This window comes from Bufo bufo, chromosome 3, assembly GCF_905171765.1.
Source record: "Bufo bufo chromosome 3, aBufBuf1.1, whole genome shotgun sequence".
NCBI classification, from domain to species: domain Eukaryota; kingdom Metazoa; phylum Chordata; class Amphibia; order Anura; family Bufonidae; genus Bufo; species Bufo bufo.
This window is the reverse complement of record NC_053391.1, coordinates 622,710,606-622,724,829: the sequence shown is the minus strand read 5'-3', so window position 1 is coordinate 622,724,829 and position 14,224 is coordinate 622,710,606. Positions and strand designations below refer to the sequence as shown.

General features: G+C 45.6%; 1 protein-coding gene across 1 annotated transcript; it reads right to left on the bottom strand.

The window, feature by feature from the left end:
• Positions 1 to 1,342: 1,342 nt before the first annotated feature.
• On the bottom strand, positions 1,343 to 7,038 carry CCNA1 (cyclin A1). Its single transcript, XM_040422438.1, has 8 exons — positions 6,886 to 7,038; positions 6,431 to 6,665; positions 6,227 to 6,354; positions 3,832 to 4,055; positions 2,646 to 2,850; positions 2,360 to 2,470; positions 1,567 to 1,700; positions 1,343 to 1,391 (listed from the first exon to the last, which is right to left on the bottom strand). Exons 1-8 carry the CDS (start codon positions 7,036 to 7,038, stop codon positions 1,343 to 1,345), a joined length of 1,239 nt encoding a protein of 412 aa, XP_040278372.1.
• Positions 7,039 to 14,224: the final 7,186 nt, after the last annotated feature.

Sequence of the window (14,224 nt, the reverse complement as noted above, 5' to 3'; positions counted from 1 at the left end):
TTTTAATGTAGCAAAGATGTACAGAGGGGTAAAGAGGCACTATCCCTCCAAAAGAGGGACACAGGCATGGGATTATTAACCCCAACTAATGTATCCTTATAACATTAGAACAGTCTGCTAGCACCCTGTTCTGGTGTACTGCATGTGTTCAATACCCTGCTGACTCCAATACATATTCTTTTAGCTTCTGGACCACTTCATTATAAAGTAGATTCTTTGGCCATAAAAGTCTGATTGCGGCCCCTTTCAGATGTGTCTTGCAGACTCTCAGCAAGGCACCTTCCAGGGGGTAGCATAGCATATTGATGTCATGTAACCTTAGAGGTCTGTAATGTATAAGAATGCTCTGTCATTCAATACATTCCAGAACTGTAAGGGTTACATAGCATCAAATATATATAATGCTATGTGACCCTGGCAATGCTGGGAGTCTCACTGCAGCAAGACACTTGCCATTCTGAAAAAGGGGCCCAAATTTGAGCTCAGGAGCTTCCACATGTAGCACGGTCAAGAAACACCCCACTGACTAAGCAGGGGGTGGACCTGAAAATCAGGGACAGTCCCTGCAGATTTGGCAGCTATGGATTAGGGCATATTGAAAAGACAGTAGCCATTTTTTTATGATTGCTCCCTGGACAATACAAGCCATAAGGTATTTGGGAATATATTTAGTTAAGAAATGTACCCCTTTTCTGAAATCCCAAAGAAACCCCTGCAAGTGAATACAGATTTCCATTATGTGACAATAGTCTAGTGAAACATGCCTGTTTAGTGGATAGGTCATGTTAAAGAGCAGTCTGTATGGAACCATGTAGTACGACACATGCCAGTGGTCACATAGAAGCTTACAGGATGAAGGCAGGGTTAAAAAAGAGCACAAACAAAGTTGCAGGAGTGAATAACGTTTATTAAAAACAAGGACATCTTGATTGGCAATGAAAGCCCAAGTATTGTCATGAGATTAAAGTTAAAGTCATGCACATGGTCTAAAATCTGTCTAATAAAGCAAGAGCCACCAAGAGACAACCCAGCTTCACTGTCACCATGGATGAGTCTGGCCAGAGCAGTTTATAAGTGTTGACATCTATTGCAGCTTGCCCACTCCCCCATCACATTTAGTCAGGTTTACAGAACTGCTCAGATACTGGCCAAACATCTACCATGTCTACAACTGTCCTGTAGGTAAATTAATAAGTTAAAATTTATGTTAAAAGTTTAATGTCACTGTATAAAAAGTCACAAGTTAAAAGCCTGACACTTGGCCAGCAGTGTCCATCTAAAAACCAGACCAACACTGTTGATCTTGAGGTAAGTGCTATGCAAGCCACTGACAGGTCTTCTATCACAGAGGAAGAGCAGCAGGGAGCGTCAGGAGGGAGACCTGCATGTACCTGCAAGAAAGACACAAGACATGTAACTTACAGGTGTTTCGACAGACTTTACATCTTAAACATGTCAAGGAAACACTAGGATGAAATTCTCTCAGCATATACAGCTAAAGAACCAAGTAATGGACAATGGGAAACCGATTCTGCCAACCTCCCCCTTCTGCATCTTGTCACTTACTTGGGAGTCTTATATTTCTCCCTAATGGCTTGTTGTGCTTGGTGGGGTGCATTGAGGCAGGCTCTGTGCAGGTCAACTAGACATGGTGCCAGGTCACTTAAGCTGTAGCCAGTAAATGCTTTGAGTGTTTCAGGCTGTAGAGAGAAAGTTTGTTGAGATGATGCAAGACAAACATTAAAACCACCAAGTTCATGGTAATTCAATTCATGCAGCCATGTGGTTCTGGCAAGCTTCCTTGGGCTGGAGGTACAGCCATGTGTACAGGGGGATGATGACAGCTGTCTTTTATTGCAACTTTATTGTTGAGATGACCATGCCTGTGTGGCCACCACAAATTCCTAGTGTTACACTCTAACTACAGAGAAGCAATTTGACTACTTTAGTACTACATATTAGAAGTTTCACATTAATGCTAGGACTGGCCATGTAGCCTCAAAATAAAGCCCTTTTCCAGGACTATAGCATCTTAGTTTTACCCAGCCTCATGAGATTCCTGATGAAACTCAACTGTTCCACACAACAATACAATCTTACAGCCCCTGAACAGAGGCAGGGAGTAGATGAGATTTTCCAACAGGTACCACATGCTTCAGGTAACAATCCTGGCAAACCCCTTTAATAAAATTCAACAAATATCTGCATGGTCCATGAAGACCCTCTCGTGGGCAACCAAGCAGGAACCTCTAACCTATTAAATTGCAGGCACTAATATGCAGTAACAGTTTGCAAAGGCAAACTATAGACCAGTAATAATGCCCGATATTACCAGCCATGGTATAGTGAGGCCACTTACCCAGAACACTTTGTTTATTGTATAGTTGGCAAGAGCAAGAGCTGCAGCCGCTGTCATTGATGGAAGGTACTTCAAAAAAGGCTCCTCCAGAAGTGAAAGCTCAGATATATACTGGAGAAGTTGGGAAAAAATAAATAAACTGCATTTCTGAGATCCAAAGGTTTATGGTAGATTTACATTAATACAAGCCCCTTTGTGCTAGCATCAAGCACCCCCAAGAAGTTAGAACATCTATGTACAGATCCCCATTAGGAAATAGTAAAATGTAGTCAATTTGAGATATTACCATTGCAAGGTGTTCAGTCTTGGTGCCAGCATTATGCTTGTGAATATACTGCGTGAGGAACTGGTTGACTGTAGGGACGGTCAGATCAAAGGCCAACACTTTAAGCAGCAGATGCTCCATGCGCAGAAGCTGTTTCTTCGTGTAGGTATCATCAGTTATGTACACAAACTCCTCTACATCAGGAGGATAGACCTCTTCATATTTGCTAGAATTTAGGACATTTAGTGTCATCCACATGTATGATACTATGTAGTAGAAGTAGCTTAACAGGAAACATGAGGCAATTGTACAGGCATTTATAACACTTTTTTACAAGACCATTAGATTTAGGGAGTCTAGTAGAAGAAACCGACAAGCAGTGGCCAGTTTAAGGGGTATAACCTTCATAGAGCTACAGTATATGGCATTGCAAAATGGGTACCACATTGGTAGGTCCTTCACCCATAAGTGCATAGATGCCAAGTCCTCCATTTAAAGGCATACTGTCATGTTAAACACATACAAATTGACAATCATGGGACTTTCACAATGAGAAATTAGTAATTTACAAATTTCTAAATCCCTTAAAAAGTAAAACACTGTAGAGTTAGTCATTTGGTGTCTCACCAGGGAATATGGCCAAGACATTAGGGAAGCCCAAAAAAGATCTGCTCCTTCAGTTATGATTTTACAAGGAGCACAGCCATTATGCATATGTTAAACACTGGTACACTTGTAGCCAGCATGTTAGAGCAGAAGCTGAGCAGATTAGTAGTGGGAAAAGCCAGTATAAAGCCACATTCACACAACTGATGGCTTTGCCCATCCTGCAGACCACAAGCCATGGGCACTGACCGTGTGCATTGCAGACCTGTTGACTTCAATGGGTCTGCAAGATGCTACCAGAGTGGGACATGCCAGTGTCACAGAACAGGTACAGCGATCACATGGTCCTGTGACTGCAGCCTTACCTGTAGGCATTTAAATTCCTGCTCATTCTGGGCTTTGAATCACTGATTGACCACCTTCTTAACATTGATCCGTTTCCCCTACTCTACATGCTGCATTGCATTTTCATGGCAACAGGTTCCCTTTAAAGAACCAAGTAGTAACGACTTTAACACCGACAGGCACTACCCAACAGATTTAGTCACACCAAGAACACTCAAGTCAGACCAATCTGATGGATTTTGAATTGAGAACTTACGAAGCCAGGAGAACAGCGGCTGTGCCAACAAGCTGCAGCTTCCCTCGGAGTACAGACATACAAGACAGAAACCTGTCCAGGTAGTTTACAGCAAGAAACAGGGTTTCACTACGAAGCTTGTACTCTTCTCGGACCTCAGCAAGCCAATCCACCAGTATGGTCCTCATGGCTGAAGTGATGTCAGGTTGCTTCCTCATGTAGTAGGGCTTTGGTCTATGTTTAACCTAGTAGAGCAGACAAACATTAAGCTTTAGTTTAAACAGAGAAGCAACCCACTTCAAAGCTAAGCAGCATTTAATATATGTTTAGGACATTTTGAAGTTGTTAGGCCTCATGATTGTCAAACATTTGGCCTCTGAGGAATAAATGTGGCAGAACAGTCCAAGTTGTAGGTCTAGCAAAATGCAGCTTAGGCTACTTTCACGCTCGTGTTTTGGGCGATCAGTCATGGATCTGCACAAACAGGAGGATCAGTGTTGTATTGTGCCAGTGAAAACAGATCAGTCCCCATTGACTTACATTATGTGCCAGGACGGATCCTTCTGGCTCAGTTAGACTGACAAAGCGGAATGGATACTGAACTGATGCATTCTGAGCAGATACTTTTCCATTCAGAAAGCAAACCGATCAATTTTGGACTGCTTGTGAGCCCTGAACGGATCTCAAACAGAAAGCCAAAACGTGAGTGTGAAAGTGGACTTATTCTGCAGATATTAGCAGTACATGCCTTGTTCATTGAGAGACTTAACTGTAGGAGAATCAGTTGTCTTGTAAAACATGCATCACTGCAAGTGAATCCTCCTTGAGGTCATAGTTGACATGTTACTTTATCCTGTTTGACTCTCATGTTCCCCTTTCACCCCCCCCCCCCCTCAAGAAATTTTAGTTGCTGGAAGAGTGAGGTCTTGCTGCCAGCCAAGTAACTGAGGTCTAGTTTTCCCCAGACCGCACAGGTCCATTCTTGGCATGATTACTGCACAGACACCTGCAGCAGAATTCATGGTTAAGCTCCATTCAAAATGAATGGTGGAAGTTGCAGCGGTTCCTGCTGTGGAAGACAGTGCATTTTGCTGCAGACTGAGGATGGGGAGCTGTTGATGCTAAGGGCATGTTGATCACAAGTGACTTACATCTCTGGGGCTGGTTGATGCTCTTGGAGCACTGTTGAGGTTGAGCATTGCATGGAACTGCCATGTTTGTTGAGAAACAAGGTATGGAATTTATGGGTACAGTAGGGTTACTATACTGCAGGAAACTGAGACATGCCAAAAATGTGGGCAAGGTGAGGAGAATCCCTACTGATGTTGACTGGGCAACCACTGCCAGCAAATATTTGGATGTTACCATGCTTGTAAGTGAACAATGCCCTTTGTTAAACATTCAAGTGACTTAACCGAATGTTTTCCCACATGTAGGAGCCCCAAGCAAATTTCTGTAGGCATTTGTCACAGAGAAAAGGGCTTACACCAGCATGATCAGACGAGATGTTGACCATTCTGCATTTGTCCAGATGAAATCTACAGTCCTAACATTTACTATGGATCAACTTAAAACATCACCCCCTTCAGATACAGCAGTGTCTTTTTGGTGGCCAATATTCAGGCAATGTAAAGGGTCAAATAGCCAGATCTCTCCTTGCCAAGAATTCTTTAGAAACCCAGGCTCTATCACATTAACTTGGGAAAATAGGCTTCTTTCACACTTGTCCCCCTGCCGGATCCAAACTAACATTTGCACACAGGTGCTGCTGGAAGTCTGGCCCAGCCCCATTGACTATAATAGGGACAGGCAGGAGATTTGGCATGTTTGCTGTGAGGTGGCTGGACAAGTCTCCCGCCCATCCCGATTATAGTGAAAGGGGACAGGCTTCCAGCAGCACACATGTGCAAGCATTAGGCTTGTCCGGCAGGGGGAACAGCCTGCCAGATCTGGTCTGATACCAGTGTAAGAGCAGCCTTAACTGGTGACCTCATTTTAGCTGCAGATCTGCCAATTCCCAGGTTCATCTTCCATTCATGATGGCTACCATGCTTCTGAGATTAACAGAGTGTTCATATGGTAGACCTAAACCCCTAATTATCCATCTCTGTTCAATAGGTGAGCATTAGCTCATTAGAATATTAGCTTCGGCAGTGCTGGCCAAACCAAGGGCAGTAGGAAGGGTCTTTAGCTACCAATGACAGCATGCATCAGGGAAGCAGTGTTGCCATCATGGATCGCAGAAGAGTTCAGGAATTGGCAGCTCTGTAGCAAGAAATACAAGGGCACCACACAAGTTGTTTTCTAGTTAGTGATTTTTTTTTTTCCTGAACCAGAGGGTCAATTTAAAGCTAGATACAAGGATGTTGGGAACCCTATAAACATCCATCTTCCTGACTAATCACAGTCATCTTACTTCAGCTTCACGTAGATAACGATGAATCTCCTCAACGTATTCTGCTACAGCAGCAGTATCTGGGTCAGTTTCAGAAACTTCCTCTTGATGTTGACATTGTAATGAGGTGTCGATCTTCATAGGAGAGGCTATAAAAGAGACAAGTCAGGACGTTGTGTAGAACATTAACACTCCTCACGTCCACAGAAACATGGGGCTACAAACCTGCACTGACATCAAGGAGTAAACTGAATTTCTGCTTCACAATATGGGCCTCGGATTCTTCCAGATGTGGAAATTCTACATGAAACAAGCAGTTCTCTTGTTGGTCCTCCGATTCATCCACGTAGATGGTAAAGCATTGCTTGGGAGCCACAACAGCTGTATTAGTGGGGAACATCTTGCCAGTGAAAGGAAATACATTTTCAATGCCTGATGCAGACTTTGCTGGTGCAGCCCCCTAGAAACAGTCAAGAGTAAGTATTAGCAAACCGTACATCATGGGTCAAGCTGCAACAGACAAGAGCAGGAGGTATTGCAGTAGAAGGGGGAAGAAACAGTACCAGGATCTTTGGGTACCCGAGTAACTAGTTTAAGACATATTGACATTCAAGTCAGGTATCTGGGCCACAGCCACCATGTTAGAAGGTAAGCCTTACAATCTACAGTAGATGACTTACCAGGCTAAGCGACCTCTTGTGCTGATCGTTACCAGTGATGACTCCAAGTACCGTTCTCTGCACCTGCTGTGGAGGCAGAAGCAGATTGGACGGAAGCAAAGTCTCCACTTTTGGTAAGGGAAGACTTTTCTGGCTGCCATCGTAGCTTCCCATAATGGTATTTCCAACAAAGTGGATAGTGGTTGCACTACTGTGTCGCATTCCCAGTCAAAATAAGACAGCAACTAGAAGAGGATGAAAGTAAGAGAGGGTTAACACAAGTTATAGTTCACCTTGATTTAACGTGTTAAGTAAAGAAAGTGACTTAAAGTCACATTTAAGCTCTGCTACATCTGTACATTTCCCCCAGCCATTTGCAAAATACAATTGCCCATTGTGTATCAGCAGCAACAAGGAGGGAAGCTTAAGGGGCTGTCCAGGTTTTGCTTTAATTGCTAAAGGCAGTACACCTGCAGGGAAGGAAGCGGTGGCAGAGTCAGTGAGGGCAGCTGTAATTCTAATGGGGGCCAGCCCTGCTCCAATGCTCCCAGGCCAAGCATGTAGTGCTTGGAGGGGCACAACCCTTCCTTTCAGGGCAGACCCTGCACTTTAAGGGTTTCCTGCCTGGTGGCAACAGGGATGCCCTTAACGTTTGATGAGGAGCAGGGTGAAAGACAGGAGAATGGATTGACATGGAGACCAATGACCAGGATGGCTTGGTTATAGTCAAGTCTTAACAAGTAGATCAGGGATCTCAAACATGCGCCCCCTGAAGCAGTCAGCAGCCGCCCATGAGTGCACCGTCATGCAGCTTCTGTAGCACAGTTAACCAATGAGCGCTTCCACTGTGGAGGTGCAGGGAGTAGCGAGTACGACACTGGTCCTCGTCAGCCAGCACCAGACTAGGTTCTGACAGTGTCCAGCTTCAGGGCAGTGCATATCGGCACCATGACAAGATGCGGGGTTCTATCAGGATACAGCGCCGATACTGGTGGTAGCAACCAGAGGAGGAGAAGGGAGTTGGTCTACTCTGAACAGCATTTAGGGGGATGGAGGGTGGGTTTTTATATGAGCAGAGGGCTGATGTGTGGTCCATAAATTGACAGGCTGAGTTTACACCTAGTGGGGTCTAATCCATGTCCAACCATGTGAAATTCCTGAAGACAGATTAGAAAGCCACTAAAAGTAGTGACCCCTCATCCCACTAGGGGGAGCTTACAGCATCATTCCCAGGTACAAGTGACTGCGCAAGCGAAGGGACATGAGATCGGTGTGTAATATCCACATAAGAGCAGGGATCTGTGTGGGCTGCAAGTACTTCACTGCTGTTCATGAATCTAATGGATCTTAAAAAAAAAAAAAGCAGCCTGTCAAGTTGATTCTCTATGTGTGACCCATGTATCTGGCCGAGTTTGAGACCCCTGGAATAGATGGTGACCACACCAGAGGTGGTGTACACAGGGTGGCTACTATGTAGAACGAGAATTGGAAGGCCAGACAAGCAATCTTTCCACTTGACCAAAAGTGTTCAATTTCTCTAAACATCTAATGCTCAACTGCATGGTGTAGTCCTAGACCAGAGATAGCCAGTGTGGTGGGCACAATAAGCCTTTACTTTACTCTCAAGCATAGTACCTTTTAATGTCTACAGAAGGATAAGGACCATACAATGACCCTTTCCCACAGGATAGCTCTAAGCAAAGCTTCTTTCCTAGCAGCTTCTCACTCACAGGAATGGTGTCTCCCTGGAGAAGAATCTACTTCAACCTGTCTGGCTTACACCCTCACTCCAAGATTACTCACTTCTAGCCGGGGGGAGCCCAGCCCACCCCCAAGGATTGACAGTTAATCATTACCCATCCATATACAGCCTCTGAACACACCGTGCACAACAAAGTCACATTAGTCGTAGCACTGAGCATAGTTGGGGTCTCTGTACACATGCTGACAACTTTAGAAGTTGACCACAACTCTTAATTCATGAACCAGCAGGGCACTGCAGATGCTGGCACCAAAGCCATCTCAGGTTCTGCATGTATGTGAGCTCTGCCATAGATGCAATCAAAGGACTACACATGGGACTCTTATGATGCATCCAGAAGACAGATGCTGGCTCTGTGGGCCACAAACTAGGCAGACCACACCAAATCTTTCCATTAGTGGCTACACACCCATGAGGCTTTACAACATACTTGCTCCTACCATTGATGGAGCTGAGCATTTTCAGCTACCTCTGAATTTTGGAAACAAAAGTGGGGAATAAAGTTGATTCTAGTTACACTAGAAACTACAATTTGGTCACTTGCTTCTGGTCATGGTGAGACTTCGTTCCACAGAGAAATCTTATATCTGGCAGCTAACCATCATTAACAGAAATGGCAGATAACCTACAACGTCCACATAACCAACTGTCACCACGGCACATGTAGCACCTGCCAGTGAGTGGCACACAGGAGACATCAGGGCATGGTGCGATCATCAGGTTCCAAAATGAGCAATATTTTAGGGATATCAAGAACATTGACCATCCTACACATGTGCCAGGCAAAAACACAAGTGGCACAGCAGTTTAGAAGGTTTGCCTGTGGGTATTCCAGCATTAATAGTGGTGACCCACCTAGCAAAGGGCACAAGTACAAAGGGTTGGAGAACAAAAACAAGTACCAACTGATTACTATCGGACATCACATGGATGCTAAGGGAAAGCTCAAAAAGCATCACAAGTCCACAGGATGAAGGAATACATTTATTCTATGATCAGAGGGTCTTGAAAATCCTTGAGCTGACCGCACAATCTTCATCTTATCCTTATGTGAACATCCGTCTACTGGAGATCCCTTCCAGCCATGTGGGACAGCAGAGCACCATTTGAATTTTGAGGAGTGCATTCTAGAGTCCTGCCATCCGCACAGCCAAGCAAGGTTAAGCAGCCCAGCTACTGCCCCCTTATCTACTGGTTTTATCTGTTGCTTATATTCTGTTTGATGAGGTGCTTTCTGTTAGGCGACTCACACTGGCGTTTTGGTTTACGTTTTTTGCCCTAATGCATTCCGAGTGGAAAAGGATCCGATCAGAATGCATCAGTTTGCCTACGTTCTGTCTCCATTCCGGGGACATGCTCTAAACATTACAGCACACATAGCCGACCCCCCGATACACGCTCAGCTAGTCAGTACTCCCATAGAAGTCAATGGAGAGCACGCTGCACTCCTGTTTACTTCATACTAGGCCCTGTACCTGACAGATAACATCCTAATACAAAGATGTCTCATAGCCCCCTCTGCCACAAAAAAATAATAGTTTATATATACATACACCCACCTTAGGGCAATTCATTTTCTTATTGCAGCACGCTCCAGTGTTCTCCCTCATGTTCATCCCATAGTCACATTCATTTTGCCCCTGTTTCTCCCCCCCCCCCCCCCCCCATGTACATTTCCTATATTGCCCTGCTACAGAGGCTGTAACATTACAGGTGTTGCTTTCCTATTAAACCCGGCAGCAGTCATATAGTGTTAAGGAAAGTGCCTTCAACTTCACTACATTGAAAGTCTGGGCCCTGGTGGCAAACTAGATCCAGCTGTGTAATTTTAGCCAACATCCAGATTCACTAGCCTGCCATCACCCATGCTGATAAATACTACATACTGCACCACTTGCCTATGGTACTACAATGAAGTCTAGATCAAAACCCAATAAAGCAACCTCACTGGTGCCAGCAGCAGTGAACTACCCGGGTACAGATGGGCATTTCTCTGCACACCAACGGGGGTTATACATCCACTACACCTGCCTTCATGTATGACGGCGTTAGCGGAGAACCGCCGCTCTGCCTGTTGCTATTGGGGACCACTGTACATCTCCCTGTAGTACAGCCTCATACACACCTCAGTCCGTAGAACAGATCCTTCTGCCATTTCCTCACTCCAGGGGCTTACAGCCACAACAGTGACCAGCCACCTGCATCCCAGTGACTAACGCACCCACACAGCCGGTAACTGTCCTGTAGACTGAGACACCTGCATCATGTGAACACTGCCTGATCAATAGAAAGAGCTATGCTCAAGGACAGATCAGAATAGCAGGGTCTGGAATTGGGCAGAAGGGCCACACAGATCCACAGGAATGAATGGGTCAGCTTGCCCCCCATAGAAGATCAAGCAGAGGTGCGGATTCAGGTCTCACCCCCCCACATAACCCATAAGCCAACAGGCACTAGACAGGCTGATACATTACCTCCAGCTACTTCACTGCACAGGGGACTCAGCACACGCTCAGAGCTCTCCCTTCCCGGCCCGCTCGCCCGGTATTTATTGGGGGATCATGAGCAGTGATGATTGCCAGCAGCCGTGCGGGAGAACCGGATATTGCGGGTGATTGGGCTCAGCCTGTACATGGCCGGGGAGCTCCTGCTGCCTCTGATCATCGCTAAACACAAACCGGTGTTTTCAATCCACCCGCTTCTAGGAGCTTTGACCAATCAGAAGGCGCACTGCCGGCATCACGTGGTCTCGTCGTCCTGGCGACTTAGAGCGGCGTGCTCGATGGGAGCAGGAGGCCGCGACGTCTCCATGGCAACCACTGACAGCGCTGTCAGAGAGATGTGCAATGTGTGTGTCAGGGGAGCCCCGTCCTCCTGTGCGTCTCAAGGAGCAATATATATATATATATATATATATATTACAGTTGCAATGTAAATAATGTCATTTAGGATTGTAGGAAAGGGTCAGAATCATCAGAATTTTGGACCCTGCGATCACACATTTTCGCCTGGTTCACACAGTGCAGTTTTGCTTTGCCTGTATTTTCCAGCATGGGCCCCTGTGACTCTGGAGCTCGTGCAGTGTTTGGACCCTTCTTCTGCTCTTCACGCAGATGACGGAGTCATAAAAAACTGAACGGAAATGGAAGGAAAATACGTTTACGTGCATGAGCCCTAAGGCAGCGTTCACACAGTCAGTGGGGGTCATTTACTAAGACCTGCATTTTACGCCTGTCATTCTTTCCCCTTTTGCGTCGGCGTGGCTGTCGGAAGATGCGCATCATTTATGATGGTGCGTGCGCGGCGTCCCTCCCTTAACACTTGACGATACGGATTGTGTCAGGATCTTTTTGCAGCCAAGTTCTGACTCCATAGAAGTGAATGGAGCTTCCATGAAAATTGGAAGGCATCCGGATACAATGCGTTTTTCACCAATGGTTGAGGAGATGTCGATTGTTATACTTCAGTGCATGAAAAACGCATACCATCCGGATACAATCTGGACGGAAAAAACGCGCACACACTGAACGCAATTGCAGAAAAAACTGATTGAACTTGTGTGCAAAACCAACAGTTTTCCCTGAACAGACTCTGACACAATCCGCATCACTCGTGTGAGAGGCCTAAAGTCTACCGCTAATCTGCCACTGATTCAGCAGCGGAAAACAAGTGTTTTCTGCTGCCAAATCCACATTCAAAACTCACCCACAGTTTTCCCATTGACTTTAAGGGCTCATGTTCTCGTATTGTGGCCTGCAAACAGCGGTCCGTATCACAGATGCGGACCCATTGACTTGAATGGCTCTGCAATCCTCAAGATACGTAGCGGAGGCACGGATCAGAAGCCCACGGAAGTACTATGAAGGGCTTTTGTGGGATTTTCATGTTTTTTTGCAGTGCAGACCATCTCTTGCGGATCGCGGACCTATTGTAGTCAATGGGTCCACATCCGAAAACAGCGTGCACGCAGACGTTGCCCGTTCATTGTGGTCCGCTATTTGCAGTCCGCACTACGCGCACAGGACACACACGGTCGTGTGTATGATCCCTAATGTAAAAACTTCACTGCACACAGTTTAAAAATGGTGGAGCAGTTTTTTTTAGTGGCTGATATCTGAGAAGTAACGTGTTCGATTCGATTGTGGATTCCATAAAAGTCAATGGGGAAGCAGAGAAATCTCAACAAAATTTTCTTCTTAGGCCTCTTTCACACGGGCGTGTGCGGGCCGCAATACACGAGCACAGTCTGTGGGGCAGCCGCAGCAGATCGCGGACCCATTCACTTGAATGGGTCCGCAATCCGGCCGTTCCGCAAAAAGATAGGACATGTTCTATCTTTTTGAGGAACGGAAGTACGGGACGAAACCCCACGAAAGCACTCCGTAGTGCTTCCGTAGGGTTCCGTTCCGCACCATTCCGCATCTCCGGATTTGCGGACCCATTGAAGTGAATGCAATTTGTAGAAAGGAACAGGTGGCCCATTATAAAAACGCCTATTCTTGTCCGCGATTGCAGAAGAGAATAGTACATGCTCTATATTTTTTGCGAGGACTGAACAACAGATGCGGACAGCTCACGATGTGCTTTCCGCATCTTTTGCGGCCCCATTAAAATGAATAGGTCCGCACTCAAATTGAGGAACGGATGCAGACTCATTCATACAGTCATCTGCGTTGTGAACTTTGTCACTCTATTCCGGTCACTGTATCCGGTATATATGGCGAAGCCGTCCAGACATAAAAAAAATACTACACGCAGCATTTTTTTTGTCTGGCCGAAAGCTGGCATATATGCCGGAAAGCGTCCGAATCCCCGCCAGATGCCATTCTGGTGAATGGGGGATGCTGGATACAGTGAACTCCAGTGGTCTCTTCCTCCACCTGACTGCCGGAGTTCACAACCGTAATTTTGGTCCGTGTCCGATCCACGTTTTATGCGGATCCCACACAAACCCATTCATTTCTATGGGTCCGCAAAAAAAAGTGGACCCTGTGAAAATATCGGAATGCACACAGACCGAATCTGTATTTTGCAGATCAGTGATTTAGGGACCGCAAAACGGATACAGTCGTGTGTGGGACGCCAGGGGCAAAATCATTCCCCGAAAAATTTGTAGCAGATTAGTAGCTGAAAACAGGTCGTTTTTGGCGGCAGATTTCTAATTTAGAGGAGTTTTTGCGTTTTCATACACATGTATAATGTAGCTTTTCCTTCTGACATTTTATTGATCAAAACCGTTGCAACAGTTTCACCTGGATTTGTAAATGGCGCAGTAATACGTGCTATATATAAACCCTCTGGCCCCCTTTTTTGCAGGTTTTTATAGTTCTTTTAGTCCTGCACGTGACTATGTGCATGCTATATTTTCTTCTGGCACTGTGGTACGCACCATATACTTTTGCACTTTGTGATCAGCATTCTCTTCACTTAAGTCATTTTATTTGGCTTTCATTTTTGAACACAGCACAATCCATCACATATATACCCAAGTGAATGGGTGGCTGAGCGGGTACTGATCACACTGCTGGTGTACAGGGAACAATGCAGGGTAACTGACTGTAGTGGATGGTATCTCAGGGACACGATGCAGGCCTTGTC